This window comes from Aptenodytes forsteri, unplaced genomic scaffold, assembly GCF_000699145.1.
Source record: "Aptenodytes forsteri isolate BGI_AS27 unplaced genomic scaffold, ASM69914v1 Scaffold299, whole genome shotgun sequence".
Classification (NCBI taxonomy): Eukaryota; Metazoa; Chordata; class Aves; order Sphenisciformes; family Spheniscidae; genus Aptenodytes; species Aptenodytes forsteri.
Window position 1 is genome coordinate 2008135 of NW_008794154.1, and position 19571 is coordinate 2027705.

Sequence of the window (19571 nt, forward strand, 5' to 3'; positions counted from 1 at the left end):
ATAAATTTTTTTTTTTTTTTTTTTTTTTTTTTTTTTTTTTTACTTGGAAGCAGAAGTTGAATTACTTATGGAAGTAATCATTGATTAATCAAGTGTTTACTTTGCTCACCAATGACACAAAACAGCTGCTCTTCAAAATCACATACTCTGTAAGAACAAGACTATTAATATGTTAAAAAAGTAATTACTGGGAGTAATGACTTTTTTATATAGTTGTCGCTTTGCATGCAGAAAGTATTTTTGTTTAGTACTCTAATGAGATTATGTAGCTTTGCCAACAAATTAGGAGCAAGTAATGTATGAAGAAACGTATTTAACATCCAGCTGTATAAGCACTTGTGCATGGCTATGAAGCTTATTGGTGTAGATCGTCCAGGTGAGTTCAAATACTTTCTGCATCTTTCTGAAATTCAGTCTGAAAATACCTGCAATTTTCATAAAATACACAATATAAAAATTAGCTACCATAAATTTGTTCCAATACACATTTTCTTGATTTTTTTTTTTTTTAAATCATATAATTCTTACATCGCTCAGAGTTTGTTCAGAAGTGCTCTTTCTGCCACTGTCGTCAACTAAATGGTTTTTGACACAGAAATCTGCTGAGTAGGAATCAGCAGTTGACCTAGAAACTGGGTTCACTAACTCCATAATTAGATGACTTTCCTAAATTGGCTAGTTTTCAAGAACAGGATAAAATCTTCCATCTTCAAATATGTACCTACAGCAGAAGGATATGCTATGAAAATTTTTGAGAAATCAACTCTAAACTGAGGATGTGCATCTGTCACAGTGTTACTGTCTGATTACTGAGTAGATGAAAACAAAAAAATTAAGCATTTCACCAGTCAAGAATTTCGAACTAATCTGTAGAGTATGGGGACAGGATTATAGATGGAAGAATAAATGTTCAGATCCTTATGGAAAGGATGAGCTCATTGAGAGCCCTGAAGTCCAGAAAAGATTACCCTTTTCTGGAGCTATGGAAAGCTACACAACTTTTTACTCCACAACTCAAGAAAGACAGAGCATTCTGTACGTCAGATGGCAGCAGAGAGAAATCGGACTGCTCAGCCTACTTGGATGATTTGGTAGACATTTCAGAAGTGTCATTCCAGTTTATTTACCTTTGAAAGAACCGAGGCAGGAAACAAGAAACAAACTTCACAGACTGGTGCGGACTCACTACAGATCAAAATTCCCACCAGGGTTCACGGTTTTGTAGACACTGAAAAAGCCACCACCCTTCCTCTTCTTACAGCGAGATCTATTCTTGAATCCTTCAGACATCAAATGTTTTGTTAAGAAATAACCATAAAGCTTACTTATCAGAATAGAGACCGGGACCATTCATCAATTTTTTTTAAACTGCAGTCTTTCATTAGTCTATATATTATGCAAATCATATTATTGAAAATTAAATCTTCTGTTCATGTCTAGACTTCCGGAATATAAGAAAAAAAACCAAGAACATTTTCTGTATTAAATAACACCTGAACTGTTGTGATCTTGTTAGGACAAAGCTTAAAACACTATGATGAGGCTGGGTAGAAAAGTCTATGAATGGGAAATTCAGGTATGTAAACATACTAATGAGCTCACAAAATTCTTGGAAAAAGATGCAGACTTTTTGGATTCATTTTAGTGGGTGAAACTGCAGTTTTATTATAGTGATCCTGTAGAAGGAAGAGAATAAAAAGATATTCAGAAGACTTTTGGATTGCCTTAAGCACCTGATGCCCTCTCTTCAAAATCTGGATGCGACAGAAATCAAGGTTCTTGTCTGCCTATGACAGGTTGGATTTAAGATGTTTGTTAATAAACACTTCCAAGCAATAATTTGTGACTATAACAACAAGATGATAACATGTTTTTTGTTGAACAATGTCCAAAGGAATTCCACGGTATCAGCTATTTATAGGAACTCCGGGGGCGGGGGGAATAATTCACTGTAGATCAAATTGTTGAAAACACATATTCACTGTAGAAGAATAAAATGCCCTATGAGCTTCCTGTGTTAAATTCTTCCTTAAGTTTCTGCTTGATCTTCTGGCAGAAAAGTACTTCTGAAGGACTTCAGTTTCACTTTTGGGGTTAATGGAGCGACACAAAGGAACCACAACAGATGTGGTTTCTTTCGTTTATCTCCAAATACTGAACCAAGAGAAGTGGGGGGAACATTCAGACCTCCTAACCAAAGCCTCTACTAGTTGGCTCTAAGCATTTGGAAAGACAGACAAAACAAGACATTAGGCTGATGAACATAATTCAAATTTGGTACTTGGGGTACCAATAAACAGCGTGTTCAGTCTCTCTTTCAGAGCAGTGGGAGAAAATATCACCCAGGTCAAATAAAGCTGAATAAAAGCAATACTCTGTTGCTACTCGGTCATTCAAGAGTAGTCATAAAAGTAGCAGTCCAAGAAACTTGATCGTTATCTCTTTGCATCCTAATTGGTATGCATGAAAGGATCACCATTTATGTTTGCATGTCAATTACAAAGGCTGCAGATGGGGGGAATCCATCTCATTGCATTAGTTTTTTGCAATTCACAAATGAAAGACACTACTGTGGCATGCATTTATTTATTTCCTATATTAACCAATGACAAAAAACCTCCTGCTTAGTACAAAACACATTTAATCAAACTGTTAGTCACTACTGCCAGCCTAAATCTGGATCAGTGCCAAACACTACACCTGTGCCTGTGGTTGTCCATCCCTGTACCAGTCAATACTTAACATTATCTTACATTTGCAAATAAACAGATAATTATCTTAGGATTTGAAAACAATTACTATCACAGGTATATTGCGATAGAAATACCTCATGTGTACATTTTCAGAAGAATTGTTCTGTCTTTTCTCCACCCATCTTCATCTTCATTTCCCTTTCAAGTTCTCAGTCTCATTCTCAAGTTTTCTATATCACTTGCTCGCTTGAGGAATACAGAGAGGCAAAACAGCAAAACCTTCTACTCCTGACCAAACCTCAGCCATAATGTGAAGAGATAACATGGAAAAAGTATTAAAATGACAAAGGCATTAAGGAAGAAAAAACATAAATTGCAATTTCTTGAGGCTCCAAGCAATTAATGCTTGTAGTTGAAGCCACAGCAGCAATGGGAGTGACAGTTTCTCCTCACATTTATTTCTGAGCACGTGAAAAAATTTCTGGCCTCCTCAGGACAACCTTGCAAAGTGAGCTTCATGAATTTGAACCTAAAGTTTCTTTTAATCCACTGGGTTTTTTTGTCTTTTACTGAGAACAAGCTATTAAAACATTAAAGAGCATCATACAAATTTAATCTTCAATAATCGCTACACGCTATTTTGTAGGCTGCAGCATAACAAACCCCAGGGTCCTGATCCTGTGCCTGAAAGCCCACTCAGAGTAAGGGAGCAGGAGGCTGTCAACTACAAATGTTTGCTGTAAGCAGCAAAAGTGACCAAGTTTCCTGCAATGGGATGGGGACAAGCTATTTAAAAAAGCAGCGATTTGATGCAGCTCTTCGCATCCCCTGTCCAGGTCCCCGTGGCTTCCCTTGTGCTGGAGTCCCGGGAGGACATCCTGCAGCATCGCCACCCAGCCCCCTGAGAGCTGCTGCTTCCGGAGGGATGCTCCAACGTTGCACTTGCCTGTGCCCACATACACATACCCAGGTCTTGCTTGGCTTGTTTGGTGGTGTTTTTCATTAGGAACAAATTCTTATTCATGCAAATTCTCCTTAGCTTGGGGTTCAAGAAATGCTGCACAAAACACCTTTAAAAACATTTTTAGCGCCTACATCCATGTTTGTCATATAGAGAAAAGGTAGTTCAGTAAGACATCTTTGCTCACAGAATTGAGATTTTTATATAAATAGAAGTAAAATTCAATTATCCAAAGTGTCAGCAGACACACGCAAAACAACTGTTTGAAATTGATAGAAATAAGAATTTTATGACGAAATCAAACTGAGCATGCCTACATAGTAACTATATTAATCTCTTTTTCAATATTCAGCAACTTTGAAGCTTGTTGTAAGTTCAGATTCTCAAAATTTCTGGGGAAAGCATTATTTTAAAAGCTATTTTTAAATTTCCATGAAACAGGTAAAATATTTTATGTTATTTCATCTTTTGTGCATATATATCAACACGTTCTCCATCCTTCAAAAATTGTTTGCATAATTATAAATTCAAACTAAGGCCATTGAGTTTTCAGTGGAAAGAACACAAATCGCAAAATCAAAACAAAATCATAATCAAGATGAAAAATCCATAAACATTTTATAAATTTGACATTTAAAAATAAGCCCCGATAAAAGGAAATTTTTCAGACTTGTTGCCACCTGCCTGCCTTACTACTTTGCATAGCTAGAAAAGAGCAAAATAGAGGCCATCCTATTTAACTAAACAGTTTTTATTAAAGTAAAAGAAAAGCAAGAATCTATAAAGTAGCAAGTGATCCTATTAGTTCCACCAGACTAAAATCATACAGTCTACGTATGTGGTCCTTTCAGCCACATCTGTTATGAGCCATTTTGATACCAGAAAGTAGAGAATATTTGACTATTTATTTATCAGGCACTGAATGCAAATTAGGATTTTTCTCCCCAATAACGTGTTATAATGGGTAGATTTAAAAAAAAAAATGCAATAAGTATTATAAAACACTTGCATTTTTACAACAGCTAAGGCCAAAGTACTTGTTATATGCAATGATTTTCTCTTTAAGGAATATGTAAAAATGTAATAAAGATGCATGGTACAAAATTAAAGGGAGCAATCTGATAGTATAATTCAAAGATAATGAGTTAAATATCCAATATCCAGAATTGCTGCCAAACAGATCTGATAAATGTTAAACGCTTATGATTTGTATTCATCAATTTTTACCGCATATTGCTAATGTCATATTAGTGTCTCAGTTCTGAAGTTTCCTTTAAATAAACTCTGTCAAGAATTCTTTGCACAAAAATGCTCTATTCTTGAATGTTCTTTCAGTGATAGATTGAAATGCAGATTCCAAAAATAGATCAGTCACTTATTTCAACTCCAGACCTTTGAAAATCCAGATCAATTGCCTTTTGTCATCGTCTTTATATGGAGAGTAAGAAATTTCTGTTTATCACCACAGAAGAACTTTCAGACTACTTTGGTAAAGGCAGCCAGATTGATAGTTTGAACTTTCCACATGCTATTTCTTATCAATACATTTACATTTTGGAATATTCATCCAGATTTTAATCTTTATGAGAAAACACGGGTGCCATACGACAATTTACGGCACAGATTAACTGCCTTTAAAGTTTTGAGGGTTTTTGTTAAGATCACGGGTTTTAGCAAGGCAGGATTCGAAGCAGGGCAAACTTTTTCCTTAAAATTAGCGATACGAGCAAGCAAACGTTTAACACAAAACCCCGGCTCAAATCTTCTGTGCTTCTCCGTCTCTCGGTAATGAAGTCTGGGAAAGAAATCACAGACACCCAAGTGGTTTGGCAACTGTAAGTGACAGAAGCTCAGCTAAATCCTCTGTTTACACTGGGGATTAGCCGGGTAGATTGTGCGCCACAAACTGAGCTGTCGATGGTCAAGGGAACCTGCTCCCTGTCAGCCCGTGGGGCAGCGGCACAAAGCCCGGTCCTGGTAGGAAGTGACCCATAAACGTATCCCTACGAAGGATTTATACAAAGCCAGTCTGCCTCATAGAAACTCCATATGACCATTAACTGGCCTGCAAGGCCTGCCAGGAGGCCTAATTACAGGTCTACAGAGCCCAATAACAAAAGCTGAAGAGCTTTAGCCTAGGGATGATCTGCTTTATACTGACTTGAGAGAGTCCATATAGAGTGACAAAAAGAAAGAGGTTTAGCTTTAAAATTCTCCCAAGAGACAAAGCATTGTAGCTAAGTCTGGAAGGCCCACATGCAACATACTTCAGATAGGCTTAAACATACCACCCTCTCAAAATTAACATTCAACTATTGCCTGCTTAACATCTGCTCAAACATGGCAAGTTGCTGTGATATTGTTAGAGGATGCTAAAAAGGCTTTCTTGTATCTCAATATTAAGAAGGGTTAGTAAATAAAGTCGTGCAAATATAAATTTATAGCTGAGACCAACAGCTTCTACTGAATGACAGTTTTTATAAACCAAAAATCAGTTGCCTTAAAAATTAAAGTGAAGCACTTCAATATCTTCAAGTATTGCCCTGCTTAATGAGAACAAAGATACTGACATTAATCTACACCAAAGAAAAAAAAAAACATTTAATAAAGTGCATAGCAAAGTCAGCATGAAGCAAGGACTTGGAGACAAAACTTCTTCACAGCACTATATCACCTGAATATAAAAATGGCCATCTTCCCCTCCTCCCCTCACAAATACAGGTGAATATTTTGTATTTTACCAGCTCTCCCATAAAGAGAGACCAGAAGTCACAATTCCCATGCCCAAAACGCACCAGCAAAAAAAAAAAAAAAACCCCAATTAAAATGAGTCTGGCTTACTATTTGCTATCTTTTGGTTTTCAGAGAAATCAGTTGTTATTTCCTAAATTAATATCTAAGTTAGATGCTAAAAACAGATTTTCCCAAGATACTAAACATCTACAGTTCCTGCTGAGGCTGCATCTGATCAGTTGGCCATTGGACCTACCTTCCCTAAAATCAAGCATCTCTGGTGATGAAGAAAGCAGTGAAGAGTGAAGGGAACACAATAACGTAGAATTAACTTTTTTAAACTATGGCCATTGTACTAGTACAGGACTTGGAAAAGCTGACATACTGAAAGCCCTTTCAAACCTATATTCTGTAAATCTGTAACATTATTAGTGTATTTCAATATATCACTTTCTCTTGCTTAAAAAGCCACAGGGATAAAGCCACATAATTTCCATGTCAATAGGTTGATGTAAAGCAAAAAATTATACACGCAAACATCTTCAGATTGAGAAGACAACTCTAACATGTAAATACTTCACTGAAACACCAGAAGAAAAATAAAGCAAAACAAGGACTATCTAAACCTTTTTGTACCTAAATTCTTTTGGAAATCACACCCCTTATAAAGTGCCTCTTGTCTGTAGCTAATGCCATTGTCTACAGTACTTGGCATGAAAGCAGGGTTAGCTGTTTTACTAGCCTAACTCACATGAACAGAGTGCAACCAGCTCTTGGACTGACATTTCCTATGCTTGCAGAAAGGTTGGGAATTCCTGCTTTTAAATTTGAACAAAATATCCTCAGACATCCCGAACTCTGATAAAGCAACAGCCCAAATGCCTTCTCTTAAAATATATGCATGTATATTGCATACAAATACGTATTTGTTCCTAAGCCAAATTTGAAGGAAGCACCTGAACATAAACCCTGACATCAGAACAGTTTTCCCTGAATTCTACGTACGTAGAAGTTTCAAATGCAACAGTTATCAACGATAAAGAATTGCTCCTAAACAAGCTCACGCGGCATGACTCTTCGTATTCACACACAGGCTGGAGGAGAGGGCAGGCAGCGCCGGTGGGGCAGTATTCCCAACACTGTGCCAGCCGATGGCAGTTAACTGCCACCACTCCTTATCTGTGTTTAATTAGTCAACATAAGTCATTAAAGGTACATTCTAATACAATTTCCAGCACAGACAAATGTGATAAAAATTAACTTCTCCAGCTCAGCAGGGACATGTTGCAAAGCTGTATCATTACTTACAGGCAGTTTCTTTTCTCAAAGTGAATGTCCAATAGCACACCCATTCAGTTTTTCCACGCGCACACAACAAACACGTCCCAGTCTCTCTTCCCTTTTTCAATATACTGCTTTAATCTATGGTAGCAGCACTGACAAAGGATACATTGGAATTTAGACCGTTTGATGGGGCTAAACAAAAGGGAAATTTAGATAGTAAAATAAAGAAATTAAATTTGAAATATCATGATGTTATGGTGAATAGCAAATTACAAACTCAAGTATTAGACAAATGTATTGCTGGGAAAGGCTGTAAGCAAACTTCAAAACGCATCATCAGCTTGAATTTAAAGTCAGACTGCTCTTACCGCAAACACTGGTATATTATAGACGAACTAGCTTCAGTTTATGCACATTAACATTTAATATATGTTGTCCCCCTCATCATGATGTTATGGTGAATAGCAAATTATAAACTCAAGTATTAGACAAATGTATTGCTGGGAAAGGCTGTAAGCAAACTTCAAAACGCATCATCAGCTTGAATTTAAAGTCAGACTGCTCTTACCGCAAACACTGGTATATTATAGACGAACTAGCTTCAGTTTATGCACATTAACATTTAATATATGTTGTCCCCCTACACAGTTAGGTACCGTTTGCTATATTTGTGTTATGTTTATCCAAAGGCATTTCCAGTATATTAAGAACAAAAAAATTTGCTAAGTAAGCAAAGTGAAAGAGTTAACCTAGAGAAAATTCAAAGTATAGAAAGATAGGGAAATCTTCAGAATGAAGTGAGCAAATATATTTGAATCCAGACAATATAAGAAAATGTTAGATTATCGTGGGAGATTGGCTATTAACAACATGGAAATGGCAGGGAAAGGGGAATGGAAATGCCAACGCAATAGCATGTCGCTAGAGATGAACAACAACGGGACATTCCCAAACACCTCTCCAACACTTGGTAACTTTGAGCAGCTGCAGAAGGTAAGACTGTTTTGTTTGTCCAAACCATAGAGAAGTACAGGGTCATTAACAACCATTAAAATGTAGATAATACATTTTGCATAAAGCACAGCTTTTTTCTGCACTTAGTGGAATTGGAGCAATTCCTATAATGTGCACAGCCAGATATTCTACCAGTTAATTCACAAGTTTGGGATGGATCCTGTATCGAGCACTACATATGCAAACAACAGCTTTGTTCATCACTACTAAAGTACAGATTTAAATTTACATTATATTCAATTAAATCGTACAACATCATGCCACAACAGCAACAACGATTGACCTGTTGATTGTGAAGTCCTTGAAAAGCTGCTCAGTAATGGTGTAACAAAGATTTCTTTTTATTTTTTTAAACTTAAAGGTGAAAAAAGTGCTCATTTTGCCATGAGTAAACACACAAAAAGATATTGAAACAACATTATTAACATTTCCAACACTCCTCTCACACCAATTTAATAAAAAGTCAATTTAATTGATTGAATACAGGACTGGGGGAAGAAGGCGGGGGGATGATCTCATAAATGCCTGAGCTTACCAACACTTAAATAAAGCCAGGAAAGAACTTCTTTCTGTATTTTGAATGGTAAGAGAAACAAACAGATTAACTTTCTTGAGTTATTTATGAACAGCTTGCAGCTTCAATCTAAGTTTCAGACTTCAATTGTGAATTTTAAATTTAACAACGTCATAGACCTTTTACATGTTTTTGGAAATTTTTGGGACCCAGGTCACGATGATATACAACGCATAGGTATCTTTTATAAATTTCCCAGGTGTTAAATTAAAAAATGAGGTGTGATGGATGTGAGTAGTATACACAAATTGTGCTTTTTTAGGTCAGCGCTGTCACATCTATTTTATAATTATATGCTTTAAAGATTTATTAAAAGGTATGGAGAACAATGAATGCATTTGAAGCTATACAATACAAAAAGCTAGATGCATTTTTTTGGGGGGGAAAAAAAAAAAAAATCATCAATGTGAGAAGATGAGTATTCCTTAAAACAGAAGGTTTCCATAAGGGGGGAAAATGAAAAATGGTATTTCTTGGAAATTACTGTTTATAAGTTAGAAATACATATACGAGAGTTGAAAGCTTAACTAAAGAAAAATATGTATTTATTACAATGCATATGAAATACTGAAAATTTGCCTTTTTGTGTGACAAACTGACAAAGTTTTAATGGTAAAATTAAAATAAGATATAGAAATTAATTAGGATTACAAACCTTAACACAGACTACCACTTTAGAGCATTCAATTGTTATTTTAATAATCTGAAGACAAATGAAAGCACCCAAAGAACATCCAGTATGTTATATCTCAGTATCATTATTCATTTATAAATTTATTATCATTACCATAATCCTACTACAGTGTAAGGTTCTTGGGTAATGTTTTCACATGTAGTGTAAGTGCATCAAAACCGATGCAGCTCTTCTAAATAACCATTTGGAGACTGGGTGAAGAGAGGACAAAAACCTCTGCATCAAACCCAGCGAAAAGCAGGGTGTCCTGCCACACCATGCCACCATGAGGACCTGCGACCTGCAAGGTGGCAAGGAGCAAGACGGACCTCGGTCTAAGTTACACCACAGGTCAAATCCACAGCAACTTCTACAGGGGAAAACCTAAGAAGTGCATGTCAAAGCTGTGTATTGAACACTATTGGATTAGTAAAAAACAAAACAAAAAACCCCAAAGAAGTGGAACTCCTGTCCATTTAGGAAGATCTGTATCTCTGAGCTTTAATGTGGACTTAGGTACAACAGTTGCAAAGAAGGCAGGATAGAAGGAATGATCTTCTCATCTTCGGTACAACAGGACAACAATTTCCTTAAAGTTTTAGACCTGCCATGAAACTATAGGATTTCTCAAATTTTTACTGAAATTAAAGGTTCCAAAATTAAAAATAGTTACCAAGACATGCATCTTGACCTTTCTTCTTAGTAGGGCTAGACTAAATAGGAATGTTTCTCTCTGTAGGGAACTAGGTATGTAGATCAGCCTCTTGATCTGAGCCTTTTGGAAAGCTTGCTACATATTTCTGCTACCATACATGCACTTTCAGTTCAGTGCAAAAAAAAAAAGAAACAAAACCAAATTTTTGAGAGCACAGAATGGAGAGCAGCAGCAGCAAGAGGACAAACGCATGAAGTCTGAGTGCTGGTTGTCCGTTGTCCAACTGCAAATAAATAAGTATAAATATATACATGCACTAATTCAGTTCAGTGCTAAAAAATAAAGAAACAAAACCAAATTTTTGAGAGCACAGAATGGAGTCTCAGTAGCAGCAGCAGCAAGAGGACAAACGCATGAAGTCTGAGTGCTGGTTGTCCAACAGCAAACAAAAATTACTTATTTTTATCTCCTTAAAGGGATTTACTAAGTGCCAGTGATGATGCACACCAGTTTCATCTTAACCAGAAATTGAAGTGAGCTATGGAGAAAGGGACTTAGCATTCACCAAACAGAAAAGGATAAAATTACTATCTTGATAGGTTTCATTTTTCCAATATTACAAAAGTTAAATACATTTTTGAAGAATATAATTTTACTTATAATAGCAACACTTACCAGCTGCCTCAAGAACCAGCTGTAATCTAGCTTTGGCTTGTTCAGCAGGAGTCTGAAAAGAGAGGATTTATAAATCTTCATAACCGCACATTCAACACACAAGGTCACACGTTACCAACTACGGCACTGCCATCACCAGCAGTGAGCTCTCACCTCTGTGAGTTACTCAGTGCTACATGCCATCCAAAGAAACTTCCAGACTGAAATGAGTACTATCATATTTGAGTTAGAAACTATCAGGTAAACTTTCAGAATTGACAGAAAATACAATCCCAGTTAGGTAGCGCTGTGGCACCCTGACCAACCTGAGCACCCACAGCCACGGCCAGGCTGAAGCCCACCTGAAGCTCCTTTCTCAGTCCTCCAACAGCAAATCCTCCCCGGCTCCTTGGTGACCCCATTACACAGAAATACATGGCTACACAAGCATTCTCAAATCTGGGTTTAATATGATTAATATGGTGAGTTTTTCACACTTCTTCTGTTATCTGGTTTGATTTTTTCCTCTCCTTAAGGTATTTCTTCACATCTGTTGGGTTGAGGAACATATTGTTGGCTGTGTACCCACTATGCTAATTATTCCAAGTGATGTTTTACTGTGTCCAATGTGCTTGCCATCCCTCTAATTTTGAAGCCGCTCAAACGTTTTCACAGTTAAATTTATACACAAACCACATTTGCCATGGAGTTCAGAAGTTGATTATTTCTGTAAGCTTCTGAAAAGTTTGGGAGGTTTCTGCTCTGCACTAAACCCAAAACATGACGGGAATTTTTGGTGTCATTGTTCAGCTTTGAAAACTCTTCTAGGCAGATATCGCTGCTGGAACATTTTTTCCGATAACCGGTCTAAGTTTACACCCTTCCAGTTTCACCCCATTAGCCTTATAAATATTAATCAAGGTAATCAGGCAAAGCTCTTCGCTATGAATGTCCCAACTGTAGGGCAAAAGAGTTAGCTTTTCTCAAAATCTCTTTCAACCAAAGACATCTCAGATTGCATTGTGCGTGATATCACAGATTACAGCACAACTGATATTGTATTACTATAAAATATAATCTGCATAAAATGGCCTTGTATTCTGAAAAATGCACTGTCATAATTTGAGAGAGTGAGAGCTTACAAAGTTTCTAGTTTGAATATCTGTAATACTGTGTGCAGAAGCACACAGATTCTTCTACTAATTAATGAGAAAGCCATTTTCTGGTTTTGGGGGGTTTATTTCTTTTTATTTATTTATTAATCCTTTGTTTTACATTATGTCTGCACCTATTAAGAGAGGCTAACTGATGGCAAAGAACAATTCGATTTCTACTACAAGAATTTACAGACTGCTCCTTTCATTAGCATGCAATATGAAAGATGTTACATTAATCCACAGATTAATTCCTGAAAAAGGAAATTTAAATGAAGATCTAGATTTTAGTTGTATAAAGGTTTAATATTTTTTAGGTTAGAATTTTGCTAGCTGTTTGCACAAACCCAAAATTATCGGGCAAAATTTATTATTATAACTACTATACCAATGCTACCATCAGTGTTGACCACTAATCTTGGTGGCAGCAAGAAAAATCTTGAAATTTATTGTAAAAATATCTTCAAATTTCTTCCTCTTGCAATGAACTAATTATTACAATATGTTTTGGCATATTAAATACGTTACTAGAGGAAAGAAAGGAGAGGAAGAAAGGATCTGCTTTCCTTCCAGAACAAACTTGCCCAACTTACTAAGTTTCAGAAAAGCTGTACTTGGGTTTGTGGTTTTTCCATTCCTATGAAAACTTTAGATATAAAAGAAAAAATCTCCAGCGTTACTTTAGTATGGCAAAATACTGCAGCACAATTTAGCAGAGAAGGAAAAAAGTTTGGTGTAAAAATACTACCTGCACTCACATCTTCACATGAAGAGTCCAAGTGTTTGTGCAACCCCACCCATCAGTTGGGTTCTGGCATCCAGTAACACTTACAGTACATTAAATCAGTTTTCTATATTCGTTTTGTCCATTCTATAATAAAGTGTTTGATTAACTTAACTGATCCACCACTCTGACTGGGCCACAGTGCATCCCCACAGCCTGAGCAGTTTGCACGAGCATCCTCCCAGGCTGTGACTCACTCCTGCAGGCTGCCCAACGCAGGCAGCAGCACGAGCCGATGCATTTCTAAAGCAGCTGTTTTCTATAGGACTCAAGTGTGTCTCAAATGCTATGGGACTGGTTGTGTTGAGAGATAATTTTCTATTCTTACAGCAGTTATCCAGTTAGATATTTGACAAAAATGCCTAGGTCTCTCAAATAAAAGGATGTCTTTTTGGATGTGGAACAGTCTGTTTAGCACTACAGATGGGAGAAAGATGTTTCACTGACATTATTTCACTGATGTTATTTCCATATTCAAAGCCTAAAGCAGCAACATCTAGCACCACCATACCAACAATAATTCCCTGAAAGAGCAAATATTAAAGCAGGCTCCAGATGGAGGAGAAGGGAAAGCAACGAGCAGCAGTACAAGTGATACCTCCCAGCACTAACCATGAAGCTCCACCAATACTGACACAACTGCTCCCCCTGCTCTGATATGCTCCACACACCTCAAAATGCCTTTTCACACTCCTCTCATGTAGGTATGAATGTAGCCTGTTGGTATAAGGTAGGTTAGACTATAATTCTTCTTTTACTCAGAAATATCCCATTGGAAACTGCACATGCAGTTGCTTTGCAGGCATCTTCCCCTTTGCCCTGACCACAGCCCTAGCACTAACTGATACCCAGTTGCTTCATGGACATTGGTATACCCACAGGAGAACTTGGTATAGATGCCTTTCTATTATCAATCGATATGCCCTGAACAACAAATGGATGAAGAGTTCTTAAATAAAGGTTACTAGCTTGGCTCCAGAAAGCATTTGTCCAACTGGTGGATGAGGCCAACGCTCTGAGAAAATGGACAAAGATGAATTCATCTGAAAAATCACAATTAGACCCCCAAACAAGCCGTTAGCAATGTGTGAGAAAGACAGACTACTGGAGGTTAGTATTGATTTAGAAGACCATTAAATGACAAAATTCAGAAAGGCCCTCAGGAAACTTAAAAATGCTGAAATGATTGGTGTAGGAAACATTATCAGAGTGATGTCTAGCACAAGTTGCAAAATAAACCCTCATACTTTCCTTAAGGTCTTAAGCATAACACAGAAGGAAAAGAATTCAGAACAGTGTAAAAATAAATAAATAGAACCAAGTATTTATAGTACCAACTGATGAAGGTGACAACTAACTGTAAAAGCAGGAAAGGAATTCCCTAACAGGCATATCATAGAATAACACGAGGCGTGTCAAGCATCCCTAACGATGAATTTTACATATGTCAAAAAGTGTCTGGTAACACACTGGAATTATGCTTTAGAAAACTATGGTATTCTACAGGATACCATAAAACAGAAATATTAATAACAATTATTAATCGCATGGACACCTCACACAAAAATTTGATTATATGTATTCAATTTTTAATGCAAGCTTTTTTAGGAAGATGTGGCACATCCTTCTTGCATTTCTTTGCAGTATGTCTACTGCATTACATCGCTATTGCTTTCATAAATAGTATGTTTTTTATTAAAACTTCACTAAAATCAGTGTCTCATAACTTTAAAATTGCTGCTTATTGTGTAAAAAAAAAAAAACACCCACACAAGTTGCTTGCCACTAGTAGCTACAAGGAGCAAGTGATGTGCTTGATGGACAGCTTCGGACATGCCATCAGTGTAATGTTTTGCTTTCAAAATATTCAGTTGTAAGGGGGATTCAGCTTTTTAAATTTTACCAAAATAATTAACAGGTTTGAAACAAATGCTTCAATTCAGCTATTAGATCTTATTTTTGAAAATCTTCCTGCTACTTGTGATGCATGATAAAAATTTTTGACTGAGAAAACAATATTAAAGTAAAAATAAACCAGAAAATTGAGGAAAAATTTTGAGAACAATTAAGCTTAAAAAGAGAGTCTGAACTTCCATTTGAACTAATGACTGTGAATATTGTTAAATAGTGCATGTGGCTCTTGTCAATATTGGAAAACATTACATTATCACAAGATTCAAGCAGTTAATGATGCTAAAGTATTTCGAGTTGCAACACTCTCTTACCTAATTTTTATGAATATGGAAGTTTCATATAGAATGTCACTGATGTTTATTGCTTCTGCTAAAACTGGACATGTTCAATTCCTTCTATTTATCACTAATGATGTTGGTTGCGTATAATTTAACTACAGGACTTTTCTCTCTGATATCATCTCTATAAAAGCCTAACAAACCTTAGTGTGATAGTGATTGATTTTTGTGTTTCGTTTGGGGTTTTGTTTGTTTGTTTTTTTTTTTTTTGTTTTTTTTTATACACAAATGTTTTATCTGTGCATTTGATAAAGACAAAACCAGTGGTCCTTAAGCCCACTACATCTCTGCTAACAGAGATGAGTGACAGCCCCTAAGTGCCATGCTTCCCACAGCAAACATGATCGACATTGCTTAGCTGTCTTAGATACATGTGCTGCCTGAAATTATAATTCAATGTTCTACTTGCAGAGAGAATGTAGGAACAAACGTTTTATCTTTGCATTTGATAAAGACAAAACCAGTGGTCCTTAAGCCCACTACATCTCTGCTAACAGAGATGAGTGACAGCCCCTAAGTGCCATGCTTCCCACAGCAAACATGATCGACATTGCTTAGCTGTCTTAGATACATGTGCTGCCTGAAATTATAATTCAATGTTCTACTTGCAGAGAGAATGTAGGATATCAAATTTAACAAAAATAGTCAAGATCGTAATTTAAAAAGATTTTGCACTTACTGATAAAACCAGAATTTCCTACAGGCATTATATTACCTTAGAAAACTATGACGCTATAGATCTCCTAACTTTGCAAGCTAGTTTGTTTATACCAATTGAAATGCCTTAATGTTACTTCTCCCCCTGTCCCTGAAGAAAAGGCTTGTGTCCAGGTTTCTTCCTGAAGACGACTCACAGCCTCATGGCCAAATGCCATTATAACAGTGGCAATATAGGATGTTCCTGCTCATATTTTGGGCATGATATTAGCACAACCACACATTGCAATAGAAAATAGAATATGAATTGTAGTTATGTCAAATACAGATTTCCCCAGCAAGATGTCATTTCCCCAGGTTCAAATTGCTCTTGATGCAAATGTATACAGTAAAATCCCAGTTTAAAAAAACAAAATCAAAACAATACCCAAAGGACTTGGCAAATAAACACTAATTAAGTAACCTTATATATGAATTTGAAAGCTCAAATCCATCTTCCCAGCCTATCATCAGTTTCCTGGGGACATTTATCTAGCCTTTCCCAATGCCTGACGAGCTCAAAAAAAGGTTAAGAAAAAGTGTAACAAGAAAAAGAAAAACAAAACGTAAGTTTCCTAGTTGTCTGAAGAGACGGCTATCCAAAACTACTGGGAATGCTTCCAAAGTGGGTCAGAAACCTAAAGCAGATGTAGTTTGCAATGAACTCCAGAAAAAGAAAAGTTGACAAGGCTGAGAATATAAGAGAAATCCCCCAGCGTTACTGCAACCATGACTCTTCTAGAGGCTTTATCAAGTGATTCTGTTTGTACATTCTTCTCAGGCTTGCTTTTCACTCAAAACAAGAGGAATTGTACAGAAAAAAACCCGACAACATTGAAGCTAATCAACTCTTCCCGCAGTTCAGGAAATGCCTGGGAATGCAGTCTTCTTACCTGCAAATCCTAAATTGTTTCAGACTCTAGATTGCAGGTGGTAGGCAGACACACGCATGGATGGTGGGAAAAGACAGGAGGCTGCAGCCACGGTGGGCTGGCAGAGCAATGGCAAACTGCATGAGAGGGGACTTTGGGGTGGGATGTCTGGGGCTTGGTGGCCTAAAGTTATAGAAGCAGACTGGAGTCCAGTGGAGCAAAGTGTAAGACAACATTGTGGTTAGTTGGGATGAAGAGGAGAATTGTTTTGCAGGGATAAAGACAGCGGCCCTGCTATTAAACGGATGGAGTTCATACAGATAAAGAAGAGGCTCCATTCAGAGCAAAAGGAAAAGCGACCATATTAACGTACTGTCTAAATGGTGTCTTCACTGAAAAAACAACCAAATCTCATGCGTCTATTCAATCTCCTCAAATACACTGATACAGTAGCTTGGAAAGGCAAGCTGATGTTTTTGTTGAAGCGCCAAAAGCTTTTCATTGAAGTCCTGCATAAGAAAAGAAAAGCAGTAATCAAGCCACAAAATAACAAAAGACCACTTCTCACAGGTTATTAGCAATTTCTACTTAGCCTGTATCAAAATGCAGACTGGTTTTACAGCTTCGGTAGGGATCTGGGGAAGACGTTGAATGATGGCATTCCATCACATTTACAGGTAAATACAGTATTTAGGGGTACAGGAGACTGACAGGCTTAACCAGATCAAGTGATAATAGCAGCACAGAATGGGATAAAATGTAATGCTGATAAATACAGAGTAATGCACATTGGGGAGAACTTCTCATCTACCTCACTGAGGTCTCAAAGAACAGTATCAATTCAGGAAAAAACAGTTTAGCAGCACTGTGGACAGCTAAAAGGAGACCTCAGTGTATATCAGTAACGAGAAAAGACAAGGAAGAAATGACAAAAATTAAACAAAGGGGATAGATATATAATTTCATTTTAATATATTCTGTAAGTCAGTGGCCTGCCTTCACCTGAAATATGATACATCCCAATTCTAGTAAATCTATCTCAACAGGAAAAGAGCAAAGAACACTAACCCCAGCCATCTTTTAAATGGAGATTGATCAAATTATGGAAAAGATTATGTGACATGTTTGTTTAGCATAGGAATGGTTGGATTCCTTTTCAGTTATTTATTCCTCATTAGGAGATCTTTAAAAAAAAAAATTATCAAAGAAACTGAAAATAAAGAACGTCTTCGTATTAGAGAATATCTCACGGGAGCATACAATATAAAAAAACCCAAACAAACAAACAAAAAACCACCAAAGGAGATTGAGAACTTGTAATCATCATCATCTTACATGAGCCAAAGCAAATAAAATAAATTTGAGGGTGGCAAATTCAAAATTGACAGGGAACATTTTTTCACATTAAAAAAAATAATCCCAGAGAAGAATTTGTAATATGAATTAATATCATAGAAACATAATAAGCATATCTGGCATTATTTGAATTAAACCCCTACATTTTCAGACATAAATCAGCTTAAATGATCAGATGTTAAAATGATATTTATGTCTAATTCTATCCCTGCTGAAACCAGGACAAACACCGAATTAGACATTAACGTTAAACCACGACAGTGTTTCTTCTCTGATACAATCAACCAGCAATACACTTGGATATAGGGTATGGTAGGACCAGTGTCCTGACCTAATACAGATCTACCTGTTCCAAAGAAACTGAACGTTTGAGAAACTGTGGAAATGTATAAATTGGGAAAATGTACCCAGTAAGAGATGGTACTGATTCTGTTCACTTTTCAAACAAGTAAGATTTTTCCCAGTTTGCTTCCTGCCCAGAACTATCTTTCTATTATATAAAATGGAGAAAGGAGAATTTGTTTTTACAACTATCCAGCTGATATATTAGCTGTATGAATGTGTTCAGCAGCTAAAAATGAAACACACAATTATATTATATTGACATAGCACTTTTATACTGCTACTACTGTGGAAAATGAAATTGGGGAAAGAAAAGGGGAAAAAAAAATCTGAGGAATTGTCAGGCTGTTTACAGTCTCCAAGAAGCACAGTAAGACAACTACAGATACTAATAAGCAGAAGTCTTTTTTCATTGCAAAATCCCTGGTATTTTCTTACATTAGATAAATAGCCTGAGCAGGAACAGAAAGCATTTTAAGCTCAAGAAACAGTTCATACTCCATTTCCTAAGAGTTTCATACTTTTTATGGACCTCCCATCAACACATACTAGCTACGGTTTAATGCAAATTACTACAATGTTCCATTACAGCATTGAAATAGAATGGAGCGTAACAAAAATTTTGATCTTAAATGTTGTCAGACCTATACAATTATCAAAGCATGATATACATTAATTGTAAGTGGAGAAAAATCATGTAAAGGATGGAATAGTAGCAATATCTGTCCATCAAACACACAGATGCTTTTGGCACTTCCATAGAGAAAAAAAAAAAAAGAAGCCACCATCAGCAACATACTAACTAGGAAAGGGCAATCATTATCCAAAAATATAGAAGAGGAGCCAGAAAAGCCATTTTTCCCTTTGATGTATG

General features: G+C 36.6%; 1 protein-coding gene across 1 annotated transcript in view; it reads right to left on the reverse strand.

The window, feature by feature from the left end:
- The window catches only part of RSRC1 (arginine and serine rich coiled-coil 1), a 176515-nt gene that overhangs the window by 74633 nt on the left and 82311 nt on the right, over positions 1-19571 (reverse strand). Inside the window, exon 5 of the mRNA XM_009279087.2 lies at positions 11263-11314. Coding sequence (XP_009277362.1) covers positions 11263-11314 — 52 coding nt within the window. The remainder of the gene's footprint in view (positions 1-11262; positions 11315-19571) is intronic.